At 43.5% G+C, this 26921-nt stretch overlaps 1 protein-coding gene across 17 annotated transcripts in view; it reads left to right on the forward strand.

The window, feature by feature from the left end:
• Window positions 1–26921, forward strand: part of LOC110985497 (uncharacterized) — a 277011-nt gene that overhangs the window by 57930 nt on the left and 192160 nt on the right. For 10 of the 17 annotated variants that reach the window (XM_087148960.1, XM_087148955.1, XM_087148956.1 and 7 more), the window contains 24 exons: window positions 342–461; window positions 817–912; window positions 1330–1460; window positions 2201–2369; window positions 3305–3393; window positions 3926–4130; window positions 4631–4759; window positions 5540–5617; window positions 6373–6534; window positions 7340–7444; window positions 8083–8178; window positions 12384–12506; window positions 13282–13428; window positions 14101–14255; window positions 14664–16201; window positions 16431–16594; window positions 16828–17000; window positions 17421–17559; window positions 17852–18030; window positions 18337–18580; window positions 19289–19489; window positions 21620–22537; window positions 24149–24169; window positions 25992–26138. In XM_087148960.1, the coding sequence (XP_087005086.1) occupies window positions 342–461; window positions 817–912; window positions 1330–1460; window positions 2201–2369; window positions 3305–3393; window positions 3926–4130; window positions 4631–4759; window positions 5540–5617; window positions 6373–6534; window positions 7340–7444; window positions 8083–8178; window positions 12384–12506; window positions 13282–13428; window positions 14101–14255; window positions 14664–16201; window positions 16431–16594; window positions 16828–17000; window positions 17421–17559; window positions 17852–18030; window positions 18337–18580; window positions 19289–19489; window positions 21620–22537; window positions 24149–24169; window positions 25992–26138 (5529 nt within the window). The remainder of the gene's footprint in view (window positions 1–341; window positions 462–816; window positions 913–1329; window positions 1461–2200; window positions 2370–3304; window positions 3394–3925; window positions 4131–4630; window positions 4760–5539; window positions 5618–6372; window positions 6535–7339; window positions 7445–8082; window positions 8179–12383; window positions 12507–13281; window positions 13429–14100; window positions 14256–14663; window positions 16202–16430; window positions 16595–16827; window positions 17001–17420; window positions 17560–17851; window positions 18031–18336; window positions 18581–19288; window positions 19490–21619; window positions 22538–24148; window positions 24170–25991; window positions 26139–26921) is intronic. The other 7 variants (XM_087148952.1, XM_087148949.1, XM_087148953.1 and 4 more) reach the window with 7 other exon arrangements.

Here is a 26921-nt window from a genome sequence, read left to right on the forward strand (position 1 = left end):
CTGATTTCATGTCAGATCTGATCATCGGTTGATTCCGAATTTTTTCCTCATTTTTATATTGTTTTCAAGAACACAGTCTGTGCTGCGAGAAGATTACCACAACTGAAAACACTGTTTGGTACAGTTTGGTCTGATTTTGTAGAATTCCTTCATTAAACTTGGAAAAAATCTTGCAAACCTGTAAACACAGTCTTTGCACTTTCTCAACAAAAATGAGACATTAATGCTTGTGTTAGATAATTGCACAAGTTCTTACAGTCGTGAGTTCATTCAGAAACACTACCTGTTTTTATTCCGGAGGGCCAATGTTTAATATTATCGTAATGTTCACTTTGTTTCAGGGCACTGATCCCCAGTGGGAGGTGTACGCTCAACCGGCTCGCCAGATGATGGACTGGGCCAAGCGCACAGCCAACATGATGGACGACCGTAGCATTCCCCAATCTACGGCCGAAATCAAGGTAAAGACATTCTAATGGCGGCACCTACAGACTGACGGTACCAGTTCGTGCCAAACCTTGAGGTTTTCTCCTCATTGGACCATTGTCGTGTGCTGATGTATTGACTTGTGCACAGCGATTGGTTGGCCAGCTGGTGATGTCATTCCTGTTTGGTCCAATCACTGTTCTCAATCTTATTGCTTTTTTTATGAGCTGAAGAGAATATTTATATATATATATTATATATATATTATATATGTCTCAAGCCAAGTATGTGGTACTAGACTGCTGTGAGCTTACTTCTCACCTAAACTATTGGTGTCCTTCAAGTGTTGACTCTTTCACCACGGACCGCTCGCCTTTTTTCTCTGGGCAGAGAGCTCTAGCTGATCTGAGTCGCTTCAAGTCCGAGGAACTCCCCACCAAAGAGGCTGAGAAGCAGCGCCTTGCCAGCAGATTCCGTGAAGTGGAGGTGAGCCGAGTTTGGGCGCTTCTGATGACTGCTTGGTCCATGTTTTTGTCCTTGAATTGGCCTCAATGTCTCTCAGGTGATGGATAGTCTGAGAACCACTATGGAGCTGGTGTTGTATTTTGGGGGCTAAACTACAAAAAAGCAGAAAAAAATCCTGGTTGTTAACCAAAGTTAGTAATAAATGGAGGCCTCAGAAAAAAAGTTGGATTAATTTTCAGGTCTTGTTTGGATCATAAAGTTTCTGCCTTTCTCTAATTGAATGTGGAGCTTTTGTCCTTCAATAATCTTCTGCATCTATCAGTCATCAAAACTTCATCGCATTCTGCATACATATATGTGTACTCCAAAGAAATACTGTCTGTCAGGTTTGGGGGAAATGGATGACCCATTTTGATTTTTCTTGGTTTTTTCCCACAGAGGAGCACTCAAGCCACAGGCCAGTTTCGTCCCCCCGCCGGCCTGCACATCAACAACCTGGAGTCGACCTTCGACAGCTGCCGATTGGCCATCCAGCAGAGAGAGCACATCCTCAACTCCGAACTCCACAGGTACTGGGGGAGGGGGTCAGTCATGACTACTGTGCTTAAACAAATGGATGAAGCGGAGAACCGCGGGCCACTTGGACGGAATTGCTTGGCACACAAATCTGCTTAACTTGGGGAAAAAATTTGTTAAGTGGACGGGCATTAATGGCCAAATATTACTGGCATTCATATTGTAGTGATGTTTCATGGCACAGTTTGTGCTAAAAGCAGCTTCATTTAGCACAAGTTTAAGAGTTAGAATGAAATGTTACCCCAGCGACAGTTTTCAAGGGGCTCTCAAGTGAGCAAGCATAGTAAGCTCAGAGATACTTCACTTAGCGATAGCAGGTCATCAGCCAGTGGCAGGAATATTGTTAATTCCTGCTTCTCGCCCTTTTTTTTTACTTGCTGTGTATATTTTAGTCAGTATCTCTTGCAATTTGAGAATGCTCGCTCACTCCCCAGAGCTCATCACTCCATCACTTTGCCGTCAAACAATTTCGCTCGGCGTCCTAAGGCCCAGCTTTCGTTGTGATCAGAAGTTTTCTTTGTAATAATCCTAACCATCTGGTAGTCAGTGACCTTTTTGAAATTTAAGGACCACTTCGGCATTATTTCTCATCCCTCTATATTTTGGGGAAGGGGGAGTTGGCATCTCTAAACCTATTTGATTCAAGATGGACATTTCAAATACATAGTTCTGATGTAGAGCTCCGGGTCCCTGGCCAACCAAGTCTTTCATTCTCTTTTCTTTTCCTCATCAGAATGGAGCAGCAGGACACCCTGGCCAACAAGGTCAGCCGACAGATCCCCATGGTGTCGGCCGACCTGGACACTATCCAGGCCCGCATCCATGATGCCGAGGGCAAAGCCGACAAGATGACCGCCGTTGATGTGCGCAACACCATCGATGACATTGAATCAGCATCCCGAGTAAGTAACCCTCGAAAGAGGCCTGCAGCATTTTCAATTTTTCCCTTCTTAGAAAGCACCAACTAAAGAAGAGGAAACTTCTCGACAGGAATTTCTTTTCGAAAGCCGACTCCAAGAATTCCAGCCTCGTTTGGTCATGAAGGCCACCTGCCAAACAGCAAGTTCTCGGTTGGTGGCCCAGCGTGCTCTGCACGCTTTGAATTACACGGTGAAAAGGCTGATTGTTCAGTGGCATGCGGCTCTACTCAAGCTTCCACGTTCCCGTTGCCTCTTTTCAAAGTGGGGACTATTGTGAAGCTGTTGATTATGATGCCAATTCAGTCTTTTAATTTCTGGGCTACACACAAAGACCAATTACCATATACACAAGAGCCAGGGTCTGCCTTCTTTCACCGTGTTCGCTCGAGTGTGGGCCGAGAATAATAGCTGAAAAGCGGGCTGAGGGTCTCAACTTTTACTGCATGTCTTAACGCGTCCCCGCATGAAGGGGTTAACGTTCCTGTCTTTCGAAAGCCAAACAGGCCCAAAACCCATGAGAAGAGTGCTGTATTCGAAACCACCACAAAGCCAGACATAAGATCAGTCGGAGAAAGTGAATAGTCACAAATGAATGCTTTTTGTCGCAGTTCATTTGAGTAACTTATGTCTTGAATCACTTACCGCAGGTGTTGCCTTGGTCTTGTGATAGTTTTAGGTGGCCTCAACTTAAATGCAGGTAGAGTAGGGTTTATCATTGCAGCCATGTGAAAGTACGAGCCAAAGTTGGCAAAGTGCCACAGTTCTCTGTAATAACTTCTAGTGAGTAGCATTGTGCAGGTTTGTCTCACTGGCAATGCATTCCCCGATTTCCAATTTGAGAGTTTGTTAGAAGTCTTTTGCCTGTCCAGTGGTCTTGCAATAAATTTTCCATACCCTTCTCTGGACTTCTTTTGCAGACCTGTGACAAAAACATCGCCATCCTGATGCGCGAGGTTGCCCAACTGAGAACCAACAACCACCCAAGCGGACCCGAACTTGACCGAAAGTGAGTGGACATTTGAGGACTGTTTCATGGATTTTGAAGGAAATAATGTTGACCTTTAAAAAGAGTACATATTCACCACTTTGACATTCAAGGGGCCTATCCTTATAAACCCTGGTCATCACACTTATCAGGTATTCCTTGGGCCACCTCAGTCCCCTGCCAAGTATGCGGCTTGCAGCCAGCTGGATTTGAACCCAAAGTCTTGAGAATTCCCCACAAGATGTTGATTATGAGTACAAAGCTTTGGAGACACATATCGCCAGGCCTATGATTTAGTATCGGGACATTTATCAAATCATGTACAGTAAACATCAGGAGGCACTGTTGTTATTATCAAACATCACTTGAGTACGTTGTTGGTCAAGTAGTTGAAAAGTACGTCAATGAAAAAATGTACTGAAAGATCAGATTGTTGGAGTCATTCATTCATGGTTTAACTTTGTTAAGAAGTCTATCCAAATGAATGGTGCTGCTGAAATTCTCACATTTTTACCGAATTACGACATGAGTGTCGTCTCTATCTCTCGTTCAGACTGAAGCAGCTGCAGGATCGACTGGCCACCCTGCGCAACTTCCAGATTGCCGGCACCACCCAGAAGGTGACCACCCGCACCATGGTGCAGGGTGACGCCGTCAAGCTGGAGCGGCGGGTGGAGCTGCGCACCGAGCGCCGCTTCGTGGAGGGCAACGTGGACCAGTTCATCCAGGACTGCTACAAGTGGGTCAAGAACAAGGAGGTGAGCAGCGGTGGGCCTGCCGTCCCGCATCTGGTTGCTATAGTTACCGCATCTCACACACCCATAATGAGACGACATGTTTGTATAACGCTTACCAGTACCATTGGACTCTCAGTACACTTTACACTGTATTACCCCTGGTCATTGGGCCAGTAAACATTCCTCTTGGCTCCCCGAGAAGTATATAGCTCGATGCTACCACATCAGTAACACAAGGCTAATCAAACACAGCAGCCATCGCTGCCCTCACAGGTACCCATTGACTCTTTGGTGAAGAGAGGCAAGTTAGAGTAAAATGACTTGCCCAAGTTCACAATATACTCCGAGCTGCTGGATTTGAACCCCCTGACTCTGTGATCAGGAGTTCCAGACCCTAACATTTGGCCGCATTAGTCTTTTTTCCTTTGTGATAGAAGCATTTTATCAGTAGTGAGGTACAGTTCTTTGAGAAAACGAGCAATCAAGATTTATCGTTTTTTATCTCTGCTGTTCTGCTGCAGTCTTCCCTGAAAGTTGCCAGCTACGGAGACGATCTGGAGAAAGTGCAGAAGGCCCTGCAGCAGAGCAAGGGCGAGCTGCACACCATCCGCGAGTACGAGCGCAACATCTCCAAGTGCCGCAGCGTTCTGGTAGGTTTTGAGCCCAGTATGAAAATCAGTTTCCCCCTTTGCCATTCAAGAGGAAAGGCCAGATGTCCACCCTGAGTGATTCAAAACTACCACTTCCTGGGTTTGCAGCATTGCTTGTGTCATGGGCATAGGCACCCTTTGATTGACTCCTGCAAGAAAGCATATATGGACCTTGCGGCTTGTTGTGCAATGCTCCTGAACCGACACACTAATAAATGGATGGCCATTGACATAGTCATGGTCTAGAGCACTATGCCTATATGATGACGTCACAGTTGTGCACTTTCCTGTGGTCCACTGAGCACGAAGCACATTTCAACAAAGTGTGGCGTCATCAGGACAAAGGGCTGTTGGTAGAGCAGAATGAGATGAAGCACAGTCTGTCCCCAGCCACTGTGGCCCATCAGGTTCATAATTACCTCTGGTTTCCTTGGCATGAAACGATTGACAATATACTTTCTCCCCCCCCCCACAGGGTTGGGGTGCCTGTCCACCGTAGGTTACTCCCCAGCTTAATGCCAGTACTTCTTTACAGAGCTCAGCGGAGACGGGGGCAAGCGGGGTTTAAGTTACCTGGCCAAGGCTGCACCCTATGGCTGCCAGCCGGATTCAGACCCCTGATCCTCGGATCCCGAGTCACAAACCCCGTCCCACATGCCACACTCCCCTTTGCTGGTGGTAGAGCACTTTTATTCCATTCAAACCTGCTTCCATCTTCCCTCCAGTGAATTGAAAGTTTAAGTTTTGCTGAAAGACGTTTAATATTTCTTGTTTGAATAGTCCAACATGACCGGAGAGGAGCTGCAGCGTAACCAGGAGCAGATAGCCATCGTGGAGGACGCCTACAAGCAGCTCCTTGTAAGTCCCCTCAGGCATTTTGCAGCAAGACTCTGACAAGGGAATTGCAAAGAGAACATCCACTGTTTTGTCCTTGTGTAACTGTACACAATTTATCCTAATGTCAGTTTTGCTGCGTCAGGTCACTTTTATGGTTAGCTCTTGCTGTTTGTTGTGAGCTCTTTCCGTCTTCTATTGCTTGTCCAAAATGGAGACCGAAGGGTGGCCAAGATTAATGTGACAGAGGAAGAACTACAGGCCATCAACTGTTGTTATGCATGAACCACATCTTCCCAGGAGTAAACAACAATTTGCCTCATTTTGCATGGAAAGGCTGACTGCAAACAGTCATGTACATAAGTTTAAATATGTGCATGTGAGAACTTTCAGTGGGTCCAATGGTCAACATTTGAATAATTTGATTGTGGCATTTGGAAGCCTGACATGATATATCGGAATCATTGAAGAGGCAAGTCCAGAATGACATGAGGTAGCAAATTCTAGGGACCATTAGAAATGGTGTGCATACACACTGCATATGCACCTTGTGAAAAATTAATCACAATCCGATGTGGTCAGTTTTAATATTTGACACACTATAAGCAATGTGCATTTCGTACCGCTCTGTGTGGACAGATTGAAATAATGTCTCAAAATAACTGTAGAATATGAGATAACTGCACAATGTGATATACGCAGGTAAATGAACTACTTGTCGAAGTTGCGTACCTGCAACATTTCTCGTGGTCCTTACTTTTTCCCCGACTGCCACCCAGGACATGGCCGTCAAGCGTGTGCGCGACCTGGAGATCCTGCTGGAGTTTGTCCAGATGGCCACCAAGGAGATGATGTGGATGAACCAGCTGGAGGACGAGCACGCCAACCGCGACTGGAGCGCCAAGAACCTCAACATTGCCGAACTGGAGAAACACTACAAGGTGGGTGGGAAGAGTAAAGGCGGGTAGATGGCAAGGGGTCGGTGTGCGTCGTGGAGGTGTAGACTTCGATATGTGGTTTCGTTTTGGAGGTCCAGTCAATAGAGACACCTGCACAGACCGACAGGAATTTATGGGTTCGAGTTCCACCCAAACAAGCTTTTGAATTGTTCTCTCCACAAGCTCTCTGAAAAACACTTGCCCATCTTAGTGTTTAATAGTTATCGAGACTGACCCAGACTGATTTTGACCCCATTTCAGTGGGAGCAAATGCATCTTAATCAGTGCTTAATGACCCATCCTCCTACTTTGGGGGATGTGTGAATGAACGGTATTTACATCTATCGGTGTGACAGTTTTTAGAGTACCCCCGGTTCTCTTTAGATCACACATACTCATTAAAGAGATACCCTTGCATGGTGCTACCGCAAACCTCTACAACTAAGTTTTGGGATTGTGAACGAATTTTGAAGAGGTTTGAAGGAGGAAACAGCGGGATTAATGAACCCTCCCAGATTCTCCCAAATCTAAAGGAAGGGGTTTTCAACTGAATGGGCGCAAAACCTGTACTGCGTGGCCTGAGGGAAATTCACCCTAGCGTGACTGCGCAACAGAAATTGTATCAAAGTGTTTGTTGGTAACATTGAGTGAAACCGTACATTTTTTCCTTCTGAGAGCATAATCATGTACGGAGTCCATACTTAGAACTGCAACATAACTCTTCAGAAATATTGCGGCATCTTCACAAAAGAGGGGTCTCAGATTTCTCTGATCGGTTGTCTTCCTCTATTTGGTTTGTTTCCACCAGACACTGATGCGAGAGATTCAGGGGCGAGAGCGCCAGTTCACGTCTGTCCAGAACCACGGGGAACGTCTGATGATGGAGAACCACCCTGCCAAACCCTGCATATCAGTGAGCCAGCCTTATCACTTATTGTCAGCCCGTGCCTTGCTAACATGTTTTGTTTGTTTTTGCATTTTGCGTGAATCAGGGTGTTTTTTTTCCAAGTTGGTATTGTCTTTCTTCGTCTGTTTGTTGGGGATAGAAGTTCCCTGATGTTGTAGGAAAGTTGCTATGTGCATATCTGATGCAGTCTTGAACTTTGATGTATAAAAGAAATACCTATACCAACTGTCGTCTTAAATGTACTTGTTTTGTTTGGAAAATCATTACTTTAAGAGTGAACAGAAATCAGACAAACATACTGCAGAAGTGAAGTAGGAAGGCCAGTTGGCTTTTACTCCTCCCCTCCCAAATTCTTTTTCTTGTCTTTTTATTTGTTCATGTATCAATTTTGCCCCAAACTTACATCTACCGGTACCTCAAAAATCTGATTGTTTCTGAAAACTCTGTCTTAAAAACTTGGTCAGAAGTGAAGATCTGTTAACCAATCTGGAGCAGTGCCTCAAACCAGTTGTCTCATCGTTGAATCAGCTTACTCCATACTCTTTATTTTGGAACCATCCTGTGGTCTAATCCTTCCCCCCCCTCCACCCTTTTCCCTCCAACCTTTTTTTTTTCCTCTTGTGCTTTCTCTTCGCTTTGCCCAGGATCACCTGTCAGCCATGCAGTCTCAGTGGAATACCGTGACCCAGCTGGCCAACTCCCTGGAGACGCACCTTAAGTATGCCGCCGAGTACTTCCAGGTAAAGAAAGAAAAATCAACCCCTCCCAACCTTATCCATCCTGTCTTTGCCCCCCTCCCTCCAAAAAACCTTTTACTTCGGGGGGGGGATGGATGTGGAATGGAGAATCAACAAACAAGTCCGTCCCCCCATGCAAGGGGTAACAACATTCTCCTGCACACCATGTACATTATATACGCTGCCATGCTCACCGTAGCCCAGCCAATTCCCCACCCAGATGCCAAGTTCCAAATTATGGATCTGTTATTCCCACTCTAGGTGTAATTTAAAATCCCATGAGCCGATTCCATCCCCCAGGGTAATCAACAAATATCCACACATACACAAATCGTCCCCACCATAGCGGTGTATTCAGATTTTCAAAGAAACATTGCACTTACAGTATAGTGTCCGATTTGTTTTCTCTGAATTGCAACAAATTTACATTTTGTATGTGCATGTACACATTTGAGTTCACTTGGACAAGCCCTCGCCATTTGATTCTTACTGTAATCGGTACTTCAGTGCTGTGCATTCCCTTGAAATGTCTCCTTTAATACTGGGGGACAGTCTGATGTACCGTCAAATGCTGCTGTATGTCCCTCTCCACCAAGGAAATAAGCGAGCAAAACTAGTTACCCACCTCGAACACACTTGTCCCTATCTGTTCTCAGAAACAGGACGTCTTCAGAGCTCTATCGTGTACAACTTTGAAGACATGTATTCTAGGATTCCCTTGAGTTAGGATCTGAAGGTGTGGAATAGTGCCTGGGACATCTTGGGTACCAGACTGGAAAGATGCACTTAGATTCCTGAAAATATGCAGCGAATGGTCCCTTGTCCCTCTGCCGTATATTCCCACTTAACATTGTGTCAGATGTTATGAACCTCTTTTTTGGGGGTTCAACACGTTTCACTCTTCTCAATCAACATGGTGCTCTGATGTCATTTGCTACATTGCCGTTGAAGTTTCTTTGACCTCACGGGGTTTAAAAGCAGATTTACGCATAATCTAACAGTCATTTGATCGTGCATGAAAGCATGAACAGACTTGCAAGGGAAATAAAGTGTCGTCCTTAAAATGCCATCTGGCAAGTTGAGCACCAAGCCCGACCTCCGGTGTTGACTGACGGTTGAAACCGTAGCATCTTGCGAGCACTGCAGGACAGGAGTGTCACTTGTCGATAAATCATCTTTTGGAAACCAAGATCGGCTTTTTACTAATGCTGCGGGCGAATGAAATTCTTGTGCCTTAACAGCTTGGTGTGAACACTCCGGCCCAGTCTGCCTTAATCTCTCTGGTGTTATGCATGCACACTGTCCTTTAATGAGTCGTACACATACATGTACATTCTTGTTGGATTGGCACATGACAGTCCACTTGTAGCCCGTTTCCACCACTGTTCAAATTCTTTCAAAGGGTGTGTTTTCACATTGCGGTTAACACTACAGTAACATTCCTTCATTCGACTACTCAAATTTCCCAGTGGTACCAGGGGTCCAAAGCTTCACCCAAACCCAAACAAGAGCGTAGAATTGTTCTTGTAGACATTGTTGAGTCACTGTACATTTTTGATGTGCATTGGGGTTTTTTTGTTTTCATCAAATGTTTGGTACACCCTGACAGAAGTGTTAATACCTAACAATCATTATGTGGCTGTTTGAATGTTTGAGGTAACACAGTATTCAGTAGGTTGCCATTCACATGTTCACCCATTTCATGCTGTTCTGCAAATGACGGCCAACACTCACCAACACCTGACCCATTATTAACCGGTCCCCTTCTCAAGAGCTTGTGCCCATTCGCATGAAACATTAACGCCCATAACCGACATTTTGTAAGTTCATTTTCCCTGAAAATTTTTTTTTTTTACCAAGCTTGCATGGATCTCAGAATAGTGTGTGTATTTTCAGTATCAAGAAGATTAACGCAAATTTATGTCCCATTTGGGGTTACTATGGAAACGGAGCAAGAGCAGTGAGTTGTGACAATTAGGCCTAATTAGCGTATTCGTGAAGTGGCTGGTGTTGGCGCACTTATAATGTAACACATTGTCCTTGCTTCAAAACAGTGTTTAACCAAAATCTGGAAACATGGCTGCTTTTAAAAAGACCTATTTCCAACATCCTTTTATTGTAGGAGAGATTATTTCTTACTTTTAAAATTTGATTGCAAGTCAAAATTGGAACTTAGATGTATCCAACTTATTGTCTTGTTGATACATTTCAGATTTCTTTATTGAAATGAATTTTGCTTGGCTTGTTTTGTATAGCATATTTCACTGAAAAACATTACAGATTATGAAGTCCAAGAACTTGTTACACTTGTGTTTATTTTCCAGCTATAATGAAATGTTTGAGAAAAATTGAGAAAAAGCAAGTGTTTGAGACAGATGATAGCTAGTGTTAGACGTGACTAGGGGAAAAAATACAGTTGTAACTTAAAACCGCTGAACTCTCGACGACGGTTTCAAAAAAATACAAATAAATTTGCCAATTCAACATTCTGGAAGGAAATTGTTAAAGTGGTCCATCGTTTACTTGCATTCATTGGAAGAAGGTTTGCACGAAAGTGGTGGTCACTAGAGGTGAATTTTGTCTTTTTCGTTGTCTTGTATTGCATGACATCAAGATATGGTTTGCATGATGTAATACGTCTCTACTGTATTCCTCGTTGACGGTGCAGCATGTGGCACGTGGCCATGCGTGCATGACATTACGTTGGGGGACAAGATAATATCAAACCCCCTCGGATGGCCGAATCTGCCTGCAGTAAGCCCCCTCTTTGATTTCGGTCCTTGAGTCCCGTGTCGCCGCATGCCACAGATGACGTCATTATCATGTACCTCTCTGTGCCAAAGTTCCTCCCGCCCTTCGTTTCGTACGTGTATATTGTTCGTGGAAACTCCCTCCGGCACTTCACACTCACACCCACCTACGAATCTCTGTTGTGGTTGCTTGGTAAAAACTCGTTCGTGTTGTGCTTTGCATGGTAAGTGGTTCCCATAATGTACTATAGATTGTTATACACGTACATATCCCTGTAGCTATCTTGTTTAGCCTCTCTGTGGAATGATTTTGCAGATCTACTGTTCACTTCCCATGACGGTGAAGGCATTTTTTTTTCCATAGATTGAATTTTGTGTCCATTTTTTTTGTATCCCTGAACATTTTGTGACGTACTAATCCATGTTGCCATTAACTGACCTCATCTTCCCTGGATACCGCCGTGGTCATCCATTCAAACATTGCCATCATTTATGCATAAAATTTTTTTTTGTAAAAGAACTTTCGAATTGAAGAATTCCTCATTAGGTGAACTGAGGAATGATCCTGAATGAAAACTTACTGCCCCCGATCAGTTACACCCCAATTGACAACAAATGCAAACTTTCTGGGTTCAGCTGGGTATTGTCAAGTTGTGCCTTAAAAACTTCCAAGGAGAAACAAAAAGATAAATTTGCGTCAAGATTTGCTTGTGGTGTTGCTGGCACTAAACCAAAGAGTGACGTGTTTAAAAAAAAGACTTAAATGCTTTAATAGTGGGAATTGAGGTCAGTTGATATTTGAATTTATTTTATCTTCCTCTCTCATTTGTTTTGGGTGATGTTTTGATTGTCCTTCCTAAAAAGAAAAAAACAAAGCAAAAATTACCAGACCCCAGTCAAAGGTGTATTGTGACTTGACAATGTAACCACACACTTAGATCATACATCCTAGCAGTTGTAGTTGCACTGGCTTTATTTAAATGATGCTTTTTCAATTTAAAGTCAAATTTAAAAGTAGACTGCCACAGAATTTGAACAGGTGGGGGATGCCTTTTTCATCTGTGCATATTGTTTGAGAGTACACAGTTTTGACTATTATTTTGAAGGATATAAACTCAATTGTTTTTGGGGGGTAACAAACTATTGGCCACCTCCATTTTTCCCCCTAACGACCTACGTTTGAGACAGTTTTTTTGTACGATAAATTAAATTAATTAACAATGTTACCAGTTCAACCTTTTTACTCTTTTTCTATTACTAATTAACTATACTTATAGTGATGCACATTAACAGTTCTTAATGTCCAACTTAAAACTACTGTGAAACACATTCAGTGATGAAAGTCCCATAAAAAAGTTAAAATTTTGAATATTCTATCGGAAAAGAAAAAGACAATATGACATTAGAATCTCTTGTAAGACGATGCATTGCACAAGTTCGTTCTCTTCTTTTTGTCAGTTCTTTTACGACACAAAAGAGTTGGAGCAGTGGATGGCTCACAGTCAAGAAATTCTGGCCTCCGTGATGGATAAGAAAGATTTATCACAAATGGAGGCACAACAGCTGCTGCAAGAAGTAATGGTGAGTAGCCAGTCTATCTTTTGCAAATTCGAGATGAGAATATTAAAAAAGAATTGTGCAAAGAATGATGTTGTCCAACAAATTTAATCGTTGCAGTCTGGTTTGTTGTTTGGAATGAGCCTTCTTCAAGGAAAATTCGAGCACATGCTGTGCTCTGACAGAATCGTAGCAAAGATTTGTCTGTAGATTAACATGGCTGTCAACGTGACAAGTGATGACTAAAGTTGGTTCAACTTCATTCCAAAAAAATGTACATTTGGCCTGGTTTTTTTTTTATGGAGTGGCTACATGTTTGTTGCCCGAATTCTGAGCTAAGTTTTGTGATGGTCGAACTCACCTGAGAGCCGGTCTCAAGCAGTGTGCCTTTGAACACAGAGTACCATTTTTAACAGTAGTCCGTTTTTGCCAACCGTGCAAACCCCACATGCCCGTCTGTTTTTACCACGCATGTCTCTCAAATATCCAGTTTGACTGCTAATCTGTTCTCAAGCATATACAGGTGTTTCACAATAGTGCGCCTCCAAGAGTTTGCAATGGATTGGCTAATCACAATGCGCGAAATCTGTCGACCCAATGCACGTTTGGAAATTGTCAACTGCTTCGTTGTTATTGGCCTACGCATTGCAAACTCTTGGAGGCGCACTACTGTGAATCACTCGTAGTGTCCTGTGCTCAGTAAGTTTCCTGCATCTCCCGGCGGCACAAAAGTTGTTCTGCTTGTCTATCTACAGTGATGCCAGCAAATGTTTTGTCCATTTTTATTCACCCTTGACAGAAAATGAAACAAAGATTGGAAGAGCAGCAGTTGGTCCTGCGCGATCTCCAACAGAGGAGTAAGCACATTGTGCACCTCAAGAAGAGACGCCAGCGTCTCACCGAGCCCATCCCCATCTTCGCCGTGTGTGACTACCCCGGCATTGATGTAAGCCCTCTTTCAAAGCCACACAGACCAAATGAGGTCCTTTACAATGTCTTGACTGTTGACATCATAAACTCTGTTGTTGAAATCGATCAAAAAGTGCACCAGTACAGATGAAATGTTTTTCCTTTGGTACTCATAATCGGGCATATTCCGCACCCTCGGTGGAATGTGCATAGAGAGAACAGACAGTAACATGGAAATATGCCTTATTGTTTGTCGCTTCACTTCCAAGTTTTCAATAGATACCCGGGGGGGGTAGCTGGATATTGACAGCAAAGACTTTCAGTTTGCATCATTTAGCGACCTGTGTTGAAAATAATATAAACACTCTTCAAATGTTTACATCTGTTGAAAACTTTGCTTTAAATATTTCAATAACTACTCCCAATCTTCATAAGCTTCATAAGTATGTCATTGTGACAGTTTTTGGAAGTGCTGTAGTGTGCAGCCTGAGAGCAAGTTTCCATAGATACATTGTTCAGTGCACTCTGTGTCCGTATTCTGAATTTATGGAGGGTGCACATTGACATAGTGCCAGAGTGAGGCACTGAGAACAGAATCTAGAGGATAAAAAAATTGTGCTCATGGTCACGGCGGCTTAAAGTGTATACATCAAAGTAGTTTGACCCAAATCTCTGACTTTGCCTTTTTCTCCCTGCCTGCTCAATACAGTTAAATGTTGTGAAAGGGCAGGAGTACGTGTTGCTTGACAATGCCAACCGGACCAAATGGCGGGTGGTCAATCGGGCAGGGATGGAGGGCAACGTCCCTGGGGTGTGCTTCATGATTCCACCCCCCAACAGTGAGGCCATAGACAATGCCCTTCAGTGAGTATGACCTCTGGATGATCCTCTTCCTGATAGTCAATAATTGGGTGAAGATATGACCTGGCGAGTAGAAGAGAAGAAAAGATATTAACAATAAAAAACTAGAAGGAAAATTGCTGTTGTCTTTATGGGGTGGCATTTTTAGGGTATTCTTCTTCATAATCCAAGATTTTTACTTCCAACAAATCTTTTAATTCCGTCATGTGGAATGGTAACATTGACCTTAATGTTGGTCTTACTTCACATTTTGTGTTATCACTACTGGTACATCAAAACGATTTTCGATTTTGCCATTTTGTAACATGATTTAATAGTTTGATTTGATTCTCCATTTTGCATTGTGATTACTTAGAAATGATTCTGAGCAGCAGGTGTTGACTTTTGAATTTGTTCATTTTACCCACACAGACTTGAAGCTCATTTCAAACATTTGGTTGAAATGTGGAGCACAACACAGACAAGACTTCAACAGTGGATTCAGACCCTCAGCCAGAGGCAGTCCACACAGAGCATTGACTCGGTTGGGCGGACAACGGTCCAGCAGACCGAACAAGTTCCCCAGCAACAGCAGCAGATTGTCCAGCGAATTCAGAATGGCCAGGAGCTGCAGACCAGGTCCACCTCGGCCCGCCGCACGGTCACCTCCCGCAAGGAGACCACGGAGGATGGCCAGACGCTCATTACAGAGGAGATAACGGAGCAGATGCCAGACGGTGAGACCCACCGGACAGTCACTACCAAAAAGATCAGGACCCAGGAGGTGTTCCCCACCGGCGAGGCGCCTCAGGTGCCGCTGGAGAGAATGGCTGCCCCAGAAATCCAAACGCACCGGACCGTCACACTCAAGCAGCAAACCCTGGGCCATGAGGCTCGACCGCCCCAGGTGGTGCCGCCGGACCGGAGTGGTACCTTCCCCCAGTCCAGACGCCACGCCATGCTACAGCAGTTCCAAGAGAACACAGAGCAGATGAGGTTCGAGGAGGAGAGGAGGCGGCGGGAGCAGCAGCAGCAGGCAGCTGAGATGGATCTAGAGCGAAGGATGATTGAGGAGGAGCACCGTCGACGAGAGCGTCTGGAAATAGAGAGGAGGGAGGAAATCAGGATGATGCAGGAGCAGATGGAAGCTGAGAGGCAACAGGTCGAGCGGATCCGGCTGGAGAGACACCAGCAGGCAGAGCAGGCCGAGCGGCAGCAGGCAGAACGCATTGCCTATGAGCAGCAGCAGGCTGAGCAACTGGCCCTTGAGAGGCAGCGGGAGGAGGAGCGTAGGCTGGTGGAAGAAATGGCCCGGGAGAGGCTGGACTTTGAGATGACCGTTGCCCAACAGGCTGAGCAGTTGGAGAGAGAGAGTGCCGAGCACATTGGGGCCAAGCGCCGCAAGATGGACGAGATGGCGCAGCTGGTGGCCAAGCAGAGGCTCGGTGAGCAGATAACTGCCACGGGCATGCAATATGAGCGGACCATAGCCCAGCAAGCAGCCGTGGCTGCCCAGGAGTGGCAGCAACGTCAGGCGCAGCAGCCAAGGCAACCAGAAGTTGTAGAGAGCATCACCCCGCGCCAAGTGCGCACTCCCACACCCAGGATTGAAAGCCAGCAACACAGCTTAGAAGATATCACTGGTCAGCTCCGCTCCTCCCAGCAAGACCTGAGACACAAGTCGCTGAGACGCTCTGAAACAGATCTGATGCAACAGGATGCCCTGGAGACCGACCAACAACAGCTGCAGTTGCAAGTAACAAGAAACCAGTACATAACATCTGAGCAAGTGTCGACGCAATACACGGAAAGACGCGATGACCAACGCCACGTGACCACGGAGCAACAGCGCCCTGTGGTAGATGCCGCTGCCAGTCGGATGGGGCAGGTGGAACTAGTTGCCCAGGAATTGGCCAGAGAGGTTGAAAGTTGTAACCGTTTAATTGATGAGATGAGCAGTACTTCTCAGGGTACGTGTCCTGTCCTGTTCAAAGCTTGTCCAGTACGGTATCCATGTTACCAGCAGAAGCAGTCAAATTTGGACAAATATGCATATTTTATTTAAAAAATGAAGTTAGTATCAGTATGACATGTTATAAATTGAGGTTGTTTATATTTTAAAAACTTTTAATGCCATTTATTTTTATTGAAGCAATTTTGTCAGAATAATTGGAATTTATGCCAATTTCTTATTTTTAGCTTCAATTTCCTCAGAGGACAGGCAAGTAGTAGAAAGCGTTTCACTGGACATGGACTCATTCCTCAGGAGGCTGTATAAAGATGAGGAAAGACTTCAGTCCAGGGTGGAAACACCCCTCCCCCACACAATGGAAGAATCCAGGGTACTTCATGATGATTTTCAGGTACTTGTCATTATTGCAGTTTCAAAAAAAGTTGGGCAATACCATTTGTCACGAGGAATTATGTCAAGTTTTGACATGTAAATTTAGACAAGTTTGACTCCTCCCAATAACAACAATTTGGTTCTGGATCAGTCCTTGGTCGAACAAAAACACTTTTGAAAGAAAGTAGTAAATTTTTTGCTGTGGGGGCTATTTTGAAATGCTCACATCAGGATTTTTTGTCATCTTCCCAGACATTCCACAATGATCTGGCCGAACTTCAGCCAGTCTACGACCGGATCAGTGACGTGGCCGCCCACATCCTGCAGGAGCGGGAGGGGCAGTTCCCCAAGCTGGCCGAAAAATACCACATTCTGAACGAGAAGTGGGACAGCCTCGTGCGTCATTCCAACGCCTGCTCCGAGAGGTGAGGGTATTTTTCTATCCTTTGGATCAGTTGTAGGTCTAGTTCCCTGTTGCTCTCGATCATTTGTTGTCTGTGTTTTTTGCACTCTCAGGTTTGGCTCTGAATGTAGGCCTATAGTAGTCCAAGAATATTTTGAATAGATTTGATTTATCAGATTGAGTGGCATTTGAATTAAGCGCAGACTGGGCTCTATTTAAAGGTGTTTTGTTTGTATTACCATTTATTGTCTCAATTCATGTTTAAAGTATCCTCCATTTACATTGTAATTAAAAGTAGGTTTTAGTGTAAAATTTGCCCAAAATTATGTTGATGCTTAAAACAGAAGATCTGTGATTAGATTTGCCTCTATTAATGAAAAACACACAAATGAACAGTAGAGACAACATTTGAGATTGTCTGGCTTTTTTCCTCAAATGATAGAGTTGCACTGGTAACTGACATAGTGCATACACTGCACAGAGCTCGCGAAGTGATTACCAGCTGTGAAAAGGTCCTGACCTTGCACGGCAAGATGCCTGGTGAAATGGATAAACACCAGGACCACTTGGACAAAATACAGGTTAGACCTTGCTATTCATTGTGTGGGGCCACTGCATGAAATGTTTTATTTGGCCCTTAATATCCAAAAATAAGAAAGAACAGAAAGGTTTCATGAGTATATTGATGTCAAAGTATTATGGATTTTCAAGATAATTTCAAAATGCTGTGGAATTGCTGGCAAATATGTGTGAAGTTGATTGAGTAAGCATTGTGGGTAAATAAGCACACTGGGTCCTTTGGAATTGTGGGAAAATGTGCATTCTTGATCTTATGGAATATTTGGTAAACTTTTTTTTTGTTATTTGTGGCAGGGTTTACAAAAAACACTTCCACCATTCCAACCTGTTGTTGACAAGCTCAATGACGAAATGGTGCGGGTGGGCAGTCTGTCCAAGACCACGCCCACCCACCAGGATGTCCAGCGTCTAGAGAGCGAGGTGCATAGCATCTTGGGAAGGTGGAAGGATGTCTGCAATCAGACGCATGAACGGTGAGAGCAAGATTTAGGTTCATTCAAGCGAGGTCGCTGTCTATTGGCTCTCTGTCATCTGAACCAGGGGACACAATGCATGTTCTTTATGGCTAAACAAATCGTAAGAATTATAGTCAAGGTACTGCGAAGCGAAATCATGCTGTCATGTCTTTGAGAAAGTGGTGTCTTAAGGTCAAGCTGAAGATATGTCATATGGCAAATCTGTAAAAACAACCAAAAAAAACCACAAAAAAATCAACTTTATGTTTTGCGATTGTGTTGCGTGGTAAACATTGATTTCCCCCCCCCTCCACTGTCGCACAGTTTAAAGAGGCTGACCCAGTCGGGCGACCTCCTGCAAGAGTTCAACGACCTGCTGACTCGCGAGAGCAACTGGATCTCGCAGGCTGAGGTCACGCTCATGGAGTTTGAGCACGTTGCCAAGGGCTCGCTAAACCTGGTGCAGCAGCTGGGGGCGGCCCGCGAGTTCAACAAGCAGGTGGCCGGGCGCCAGCACTACATGATGGAGACTAACGGGCGGGGGGAGGCTTTCATTGGACAAGCCCAGGTGAGCAACGGCTGAGATTATTAGTTTTTTTATTTTCGTTTTTTTTTTAACCTGCTCAGTTTGAGAGCTTGAACTCACCTGATGAAATGAGTCCAAATTTGCCTGGTCACTTCTGAGTTGAAGGAAAGAATCTTGCAAGGTGTAACACGACGGAAACCCTCAACATTTTTGATGAAGATTTCTGAGTCAGATGATGTCCCTTTTTATCAGGACACTTCACCGTGTGATATACCAACATGAAAAGATCAGTTTGCTCTTCTGAATACAAAACCTAAAATAAATTGCTTAAAAAATTTGCCCCATGTTTTGTGAGGAAGAACACGGCAGCGTTGTGGTTGTAGAGAATACACAGGAATTGGTTGAATTGTTTCTTAATTTATTTACATAAGCTATCAAAGATAGTCACATCCAGCTAGAGGTTTTAAAAGATTAGTAGAGTCCCGCCACCGTTGTTTTACATTAGGCTAGAAGCTCCTGTGAAGATGAAATAAAAGGCTCCTGATTTTGGAGGACGCATAGAGGTTTCAGCCAAACTAGGTTAAGAAACTCAAGACCCCAGAAAGGCTACATAAATTGAGAGATAAAACTTTGAAACAGAAAAATAAAGCCATTACAGAAAAAAAGTGTAATTTGGAAGACCTGAAAAGACGTTATTGACAGAATTTTCAAGTTTTAAATTTTTTTTTTCCTCCTAATTTCATTACGCAGTCGTACGACTCCACGGTGGAAGCGTACAAGACCAAAGTCCAGGGCAGCCACCCCCGCAGCCTGGCCAAGAGAGAGACCCACAGGCCTGGTGCCCAGCTGATCCGTGAAGACCTTCAGCAGCTGAACAAGCGCTACCGGGAACTGGTGGCCCGGGTCAATCTTCGCGTGGACACCATCCACTCGGCCGGAAATTTTGAAAATGTAAGGCGCTCGTTTAACAGAGAAGGGGGAAAAATTACGCCAGGAAACGTATCCCTCATTGCAGGTGGCACGATTTGAAATGAGTGTTATAATGTGACCCTTGAAATTTGGAAGATTGGGTAAGACGTGGCTTTCAAAAAAAAAAAAAAAGAAATCAAATGTGATCTTTCGCTTGCATAAGCCGAGCACTTTTTTCACCTGGCTTTTTTTTTTTCAATTTCAGTACGGTACAAATCAAGTTAGTCATTCCTGCACATGTATGCTGTATTGTTAATATATTTGGCTATGATTTCATGTCCATTTTCAAACAGATTGGATTGTAGTTTTTAAGAGATAGTTTTTCATTGATCTGTTTCCATTTCACAGTTTTCTCAAGCTTGCTTTTTAGCCTAACGACTTCATTGCAGTTGCTGTTGACAGATTTAAACTCATGAGTTGGTCGGCATTTTGAAAAGAAAAATTTTTTTTTTTCAATCCTTTTAATCACAAGTGGTGGTTACAAAAAGTCTGCATTTACTTTTGTCCTGTGAACTGAAGAGCCACTCCATTGCAGTTAACCTCAATATGTCATCTCTTCATTGGACTTGACTTTACTTTCCACAGATTTGTTAGAAGACCTTTGCCACTTATTGTATTTCAACTGCTGCATTTGTGTGATCTTTTTTTCTTAAATGCTGTCCGACTGTTTTTCTTTTGATGAAATGTATCTGTGTCTAATAATATACACCAAGCAGAGTTACAGCCACACAGTTGTGACCACAGAGCCAAAAAAATTAACACCGTGCACATGCCAAACATCTCACGTCACATACATTTTGAGCCTCATTCAAATTAAAATGCAGTCTGAGTGGCAAGTTATTTTATTGTCTCGTAACAGAGGACCGAGTTGAATGTTACTAACATGTGCTCTTAGAAATGTTTCTTTTCAATATAACTGAAATTTCCCTGGCTCTGTGAAGTCAGGCCGCTGCACTGCCATTCTGTCTTCTAGGTGAGTTCTCACACTGATGTTTCTGAATCTCTCCAAACAAGTCTGGTTTTTTCCTCTCTCTGCATTAATCAACCTGTACCAAATCACACTTGTTCTGCACTTCAGATCCCTGTTCTTTGTGATATGTGAAATGAATTTCAATCGTGGTTGTACAGATTTGTAACCGTGCCTTTCTTTACTTTTTTTTTTGGCTACAACGTATGTTTCAAGTCACAATTTTTACCATTTTTTCTGTATGAAGTGGAGTGAGTATTTTTTTTTTGGTGAATGCTCCTACCTAACAGTTTTGGGGACTTGCGTTGCAGTCACTTCAGCATTTCCCTTCCCCTTTTTGGCACTGTGTGGTCTTTCTTTACCAGCTCTTCTTATGCGCACAAACTGCCGGCAAAGGCTGCCTTCAATATCTAATACCCACCACATGTCCTTTGTTTATTTTTCCAGTTTGCCGTTGTGAGGTCTGTATACAAAAACTGCTGTTTGCCATCTTCCCAATAAGCCTCTTGCCTTGAAAAATGATCAGTGTAAGACCTTCCATGAAAAAAAATGAGAAAATGTAATGTAAGTAACCCCAGTGATAAATGAATGAGAGCAAAATGACTTTATACCTGTAAACAGCACAGATCTGGTCCCTTACCACGTCTTGCTTGTCAATGGAAATGAAAAGACTGAAAGCAAATAAATGTATTAAACAAACTGAATCTCGTCGTTTTGATTTGTGTCAGTGTGATTACCGTGACTTTATCGCGAGAGGGCAAGACTGTGTAAGTTTACTGTGTCCTTTGAATAAAGCTGACCTACGGATACATCGTGGCTGGAATAGTTCTTCTAGTTTTGATTTTTGTTTTGTGGCGGTTTGTAGATTCAGCATCGCATGTTTGCATTCAAGCATTTGAATCATTTGGCACCTTCCCCTGCTCATTTCGATCCCATGCATGTATGTTTGTACATTTAGTCTCATAGTGCATACCGCATGCTGCACGGTTTAAAGAAGATAGCTTTAGTAGGCTTAGCAATATCAGTAAAAGAATAATAATCAGTTTCAAGAATTTAATTTGTTGGGGAGGGAAAAGGAGGATCATGGATGTATAATTTGTTTACTTTGTTCTGGCAGTAATCATTTGCCATCTGTTCTATTTTAGGATCCAGAGGCTGCTTTGGACGCGGACCAAACAGTCCGACCAGTGCCAAGTGCTGACCTGTCATCGGCACTGATGTCAAAGGTCAAACAGCTGGGCGACCGGGAGCCAGAAGATGGCCAGGTTGTTTCCACGGAGGCAGAACCCACCAAAAAAGATGCAAATCCTGGCAAGCTGGAAGAGCCACTTGTAAATCCGGACAAATCCGGTAACCCACATCCTCGGTCTGGAAACCCGCATCCCGCCAATCCGCAACCTGGGAATCCACATCCAGGCAATCCTAAATCCACCTCTGGAAAATCACACGAAAATCCTGACCCTAATCTCGGGAATCCCAATCCAAAACCTGGAAATCCGCATCCTGAAAATCCAGGCAGAGATAATCCAAAGGAAAGGAATCCCCGTCCAGGTGTTGGTAATCCTCATCCCGACAATCCCAAACCCCACAATCCTAAAGATCAGGGAGAAGGCTCAGAGATTCCTGGAGATTCCATCACCACCAGGACGGAATACACTGTCACTTCCACAACGAGGAGGTTTGCACCCTTCCCAAAAGGTCAGGAAGTTGAGGTCTATCCCAAAGCTGAAACGGAAAAGCAGCCACATTCTCAAACGAGCAGCTCCGCTGCTTCTGATCCATACCGCACCGCTTCTTGGAGGCCTCTCGGGGAAGGCCCACCTTCTCGTGGCGAAGTGGGGCCACCGGGCTTTGCCTTTCAGACCTTTACAAAGTCAGGGGAGGCGTCGCCTCTGAGTTACAAGCCGCCCCCGATAGCCAGTCCCGAGCTGGTGATGTGGCGCGTGAAGCGCCTGCTCAGTGCAGAAGTACCGGTGAGCTATTTGTCGCCCAGCGAAAAGCGTTTGACAACCTTTTTTGCGCCGGACACCTCTGCTTCTCCCTCTGACTCTGTACTAACGTGGGTAAGCTAGACTCTCGACACTAATGCATTTTCCACTTTCTCAGACTTCTTCACATTTAGGCTCACCTCGTCCTCTGATTACAGAAACCCCCCAAAGTCAGTGTGCTCGGGACTTCACACGTTGTGAGGTGGTCCAGTTCACACACAGTCTTGCATGTCTTCTACACTGTCGCTCAGGCTGCTGACCATCAGCTCTTTGGTAGTTCAGACTGGTGATTTCTAGTTAATCATCCAGAGCCTTCATTACCACTGCAATCAGCTGCTTCATTCTGCGCGGCCTTCCCACCTTGCCAACACACGGAGCTTCTGCTTTTATTCCAACTCTCCATACCACCTCCTACAGTGCCCTTGCTTGTTTTGTCTCCCATTCTCGCCGCACACCCACACTCCAGCCCGCCCGAGACTAAACTTTGTCTTATCTGTGCCAGTCTGTTTACCCTCCTGCACCGTAAGTGAACAAGTCCATTCATCCAAACCCTCAAAATTGGCCTTCACTTTGGAGGAAGTAGCGCTGGGAGCCAGCATGTTGTTGAAACTGCAGCAGCATTTTTCAACAAAGTATTCCCAGACTTCCCTCGGATGATGTAGATGATCTGCTTTATCCATTTTGGTTGAATGTATGAAACATACCTGCTGTTTTCCTTTCATGCTTGAGTGGAGATGCTTCTCTGTTTGTTCTGTGTGCATTCAGTTTTCTGCTTGCGGTTTGTATTAGCCAACTTCAGCCTCTTGTACCTCTGTTTCGTTTGTCTTTTGTCATTTGCCCCAACAAAGAGAGTGTTTCCATACCATTATCCACTTGATATGATGTAATTAGCTTATGTAAGCAGTTGTATTTAAGGAAATGCTGGTTGGTCCCTAAGATCAAAAATTTGATAATGTCCAACATCCAGTGCGTGTGCTAATCCTCCTGTCTTCCATTGCCTGTCACATATTTCCCCTGTTGGGCTGCCATTTTCCTGCATTACTACTTTTTTTTTTTTACCTTACCATATCTGAATGTCATTCGTAGATCTTGTAGTTTTAGATTAACATTGTATTACATTCATTCATGCAGCAATAAAACATCTCCTGATTTCGTAGCTCGCATTTTGTGCGTCTGTCAATCATTTAGACTTCTATCGCCCTGGACTTCAACAAGTGTGTGATTTGCAAATGTGCGCCTCTGGGAATTCTCTCTCTCTCGGTGACATTTTGCCACCTCAGACTGGTCCTGCAGTCAAATTTGTCCCCGTTCCCAACCCCTTGCAGATATTTGTAACCCTCTTTCACACATAATCATTTATTTTATTTACACCACAGAAATGTAACACCTACAAGTGAGTGGTTCCTGTAACACATTTCAACCCCTCTTGTTTAACAAAGTCCGTGTATCATTTTCTTAAAATTCAGAACAAGAGGCTGTATGTAAGCTATATATAACTATATCTAAGCACTGGCAATAAATATTGCCATTTTTCAATCGGGGAAGAAGACGTTTTTATGTTTAAAAATTGTTGCACTCGGAGAACCGTGATCTGTTGTGCTACACTGTAAACGAGACATTGGAAGTATCCATAGTTCATTCAGTTCAACTTTTTGTTTGTTCTGCTTTGCTTTCTCCAATGAGAAGCGAAAAGAAGAGGAAGAATGCGTGAGTTAAACCAGTCGCCATCTTTCAGTTTTTTTTAGTGAGCGGTGCTTCATGCAAAGATAACCAACCGTTCTCATCAACTGACTTGTTATACTTTTTTGTTTTAATGATGTCCTTCGATAACTGTTCACCACAACCAACCATTTTCCTCATGCATTGATGTGTTTCCCATTAACTTCAGTCTGACGTGATTCCACAACCGAGTTCCTTGCCGTGTACCTAATATAGCGTTGTTTTTTACTTCATGTGTTTAATGTTTTTGTGTTTCAGAATTGAGGCATATTGACTAATACAATAAAAAATTCAAAGAAAAAAAAAACCTTATTAACTCATGTGTGTGTCAGTGTCTTCATTTTTTCTAAAAAAAAAAAAGCAGTCAATGAAATTTCATTGCTGTCAAGTTAACATACTTCATGCATGTCATACTCAATAACTAATTTAAATTCATTGTATTCACAATACTTTTTTCATTTTTTTTCCGGTGTCATGACTTAATAAATGTTTCTGTGACTCCAACTCTCAAATGTTTCATTTCTGATCACCTGTGGACTTTGTTCTTGGGTAACTTTGCTTGTTCTGCGCTCGCCGTTGAAAAAAAACAAAACCGAACTGTTGTGTCCATATTGGGTAATAAAGATAAAAGTAGACAAGAATGGGAAGGGAGTTTAGCAATTTTCAGCTTGCTGATTGGAAAGGTCAAGGGTCAAGCACTGTCATGACAATGGTTACCAAATTCTTTGGTGCGTCAGTCACCGTGATTAGCCCAACCTTACGCAGGTGTTCAGTGCATATATATATTAATAACTTCAGTGCATCAGTGCAATTTGAGTTTTATAAATCTGATCAGTTTGTTGAAGCCAATTCGTCTGGTATTTAACATGGTCTGAACAATGCATTATGTGACTAATAGCTTGATGATGCATGTTTTTGTATTCATGAAAGCATTTCTCTAGCATTAGCAAATTTCACTATTGGTTTTTTTTTCTTTTTCAAAACAGGTTCAAAGATTGGTCAAGTATTTAGACAGACATTTTATGAAGTTTCAGAAATATTCATTTTCAGGCCCTTGTTGCCCATTAAAGCCAAAGTTTCCTTAAAAATGGCTCTGACCAATGAATTTGGTGGAAGAGATAAAATGGTTTGAATATCTGTCTGATCTAGAAGTTTGCAAAACACCAGACTGAACACTGAAAATGCCAAAAAGCCTGTTTTACTTTCTGTTAAGCCTAACAATGGGAAATTAATGCACTCTACAAAGTCAAGTCTGCCGATCTGTGATTTAGTAATTCCTTTAAAAGTGGAACCTCTTCTGTCTTCAAGCTTATCATTAACTCTAACTAAATTGTGTTTCATCATCATATCCCAGCATGAACGTGTGATAAAGTAACACTTTTGGGCTTTGATTTTCATTAATTTAAATTTGTGTCAAATTCTTTATTTTCCATATTCATGGGATTTTTTTGTGTAAGTTCATTGGTCATTTCAGGTAGTAGGTTAGATGTTTTGTTTCCAGAATCCAGGCATATTAATTTGGTAAGGTCTTGCACCCAGACTGCATCACACAGACATATCACACCACCTGCACAGCCTACTAGGTCACATTTAGTAAAACAGACTTTTGCCCATGATTTCAACATTGACACAATCAGTGTGAACACGACTCGGTTTATTTCGACACAGAGCCATCGCAATCATTTAACAAGATTATACACAAATTGTGAATAATCACTCTTATTCCCAAATGAAACTTTGGCAGAGTTTTGTGGCCGTTTTTTCACCTAACGTTGCCCTTTCACCCCTTATCCCTTCCTTACCCTCCAAGGCTGACCTGAACAAGGAGTTCCGCAGCATCTACCAGGTGGTGAGCGAGATGGTGTACTACGTCAACATGACCAATCAGAAGCTGACCAACTTGGAGGCTATCAGCCAGGACATCCCGGCCCTGACGGTCCAGCTGGAGAAGCACAAGGTAAGGGCTAAAGTCTTTGAGTACCTATCGGGGAATTTTTATTGCTGATCTGGGCCGTCACTTCAGTGGGTTTATGGGCCTGTACGGTTCACACGGATCCCAATCTCAATCAGTACTCTGTCCTTGGTTCACTGACACCAGAGCCTGCCTTATGAATGGAATGAACCAGCATTGGGACCAATGACCAAGATCCAGATAAACGGGCCCAATGAGGCTTGCAAATGTCAAACATGTATATCGGTGGCAAGCACGTATATCAGTGGCTAACCTTGTAGCCTCCCCTTTCCATATTGCACCATGAAAATAGTCAGTGTCCATCCGACATTGCAGAATGGATTCACAAGGGCAGGGAAGTTTGTAGATTTTGTTGGACTTGCATAGCTTCAAGGGAGAATTTCTATCTCTTCGTAATGATTTTTATTTGCAAGATATCCAAAGCATTTACAGGTTACACTTTGTAAACAGTGTTTTGACGCACATAGAAAGTCAACCGTGAAGTTTAGTGGTGGCGAGCAGCGTGGCTGGGGGGGGGCATGGGGACATACGCCCCCCATGAAAAATCGTCACTCCCAGTTGCCCCCTCCCACTTGATGTGATCCCGATTATGTACATGTATAGGTTGAACATCCAGTGAGCCCCCACTTTAGTGGAAAGCTCCCTGCTCCCTCCTGTGCTCAGAATCCTGGGCTATGCCACTGACTCTGTGTAGGAGTCAATTACTTAGAGTCTATTGAAAGAATCCTTTTGCATGTCAATTATGGCATTAAAGCTAGGAATTGGTCA

Source organism: Acanthaster planci, linkage group LG18, assembly GCF_054643075.1.
Source record: "Acanthaster planci isolate LZ-2023a linkage group LG18, COTS_SCS, whole genome shotgun sequence".
Taxonomy (NCBI): Eukaryota; Metazoa; Echinodermata; class Asteroidea; order Valvatida; family Acanthasteridae; genus Acanthaster; species Acanthaster planci.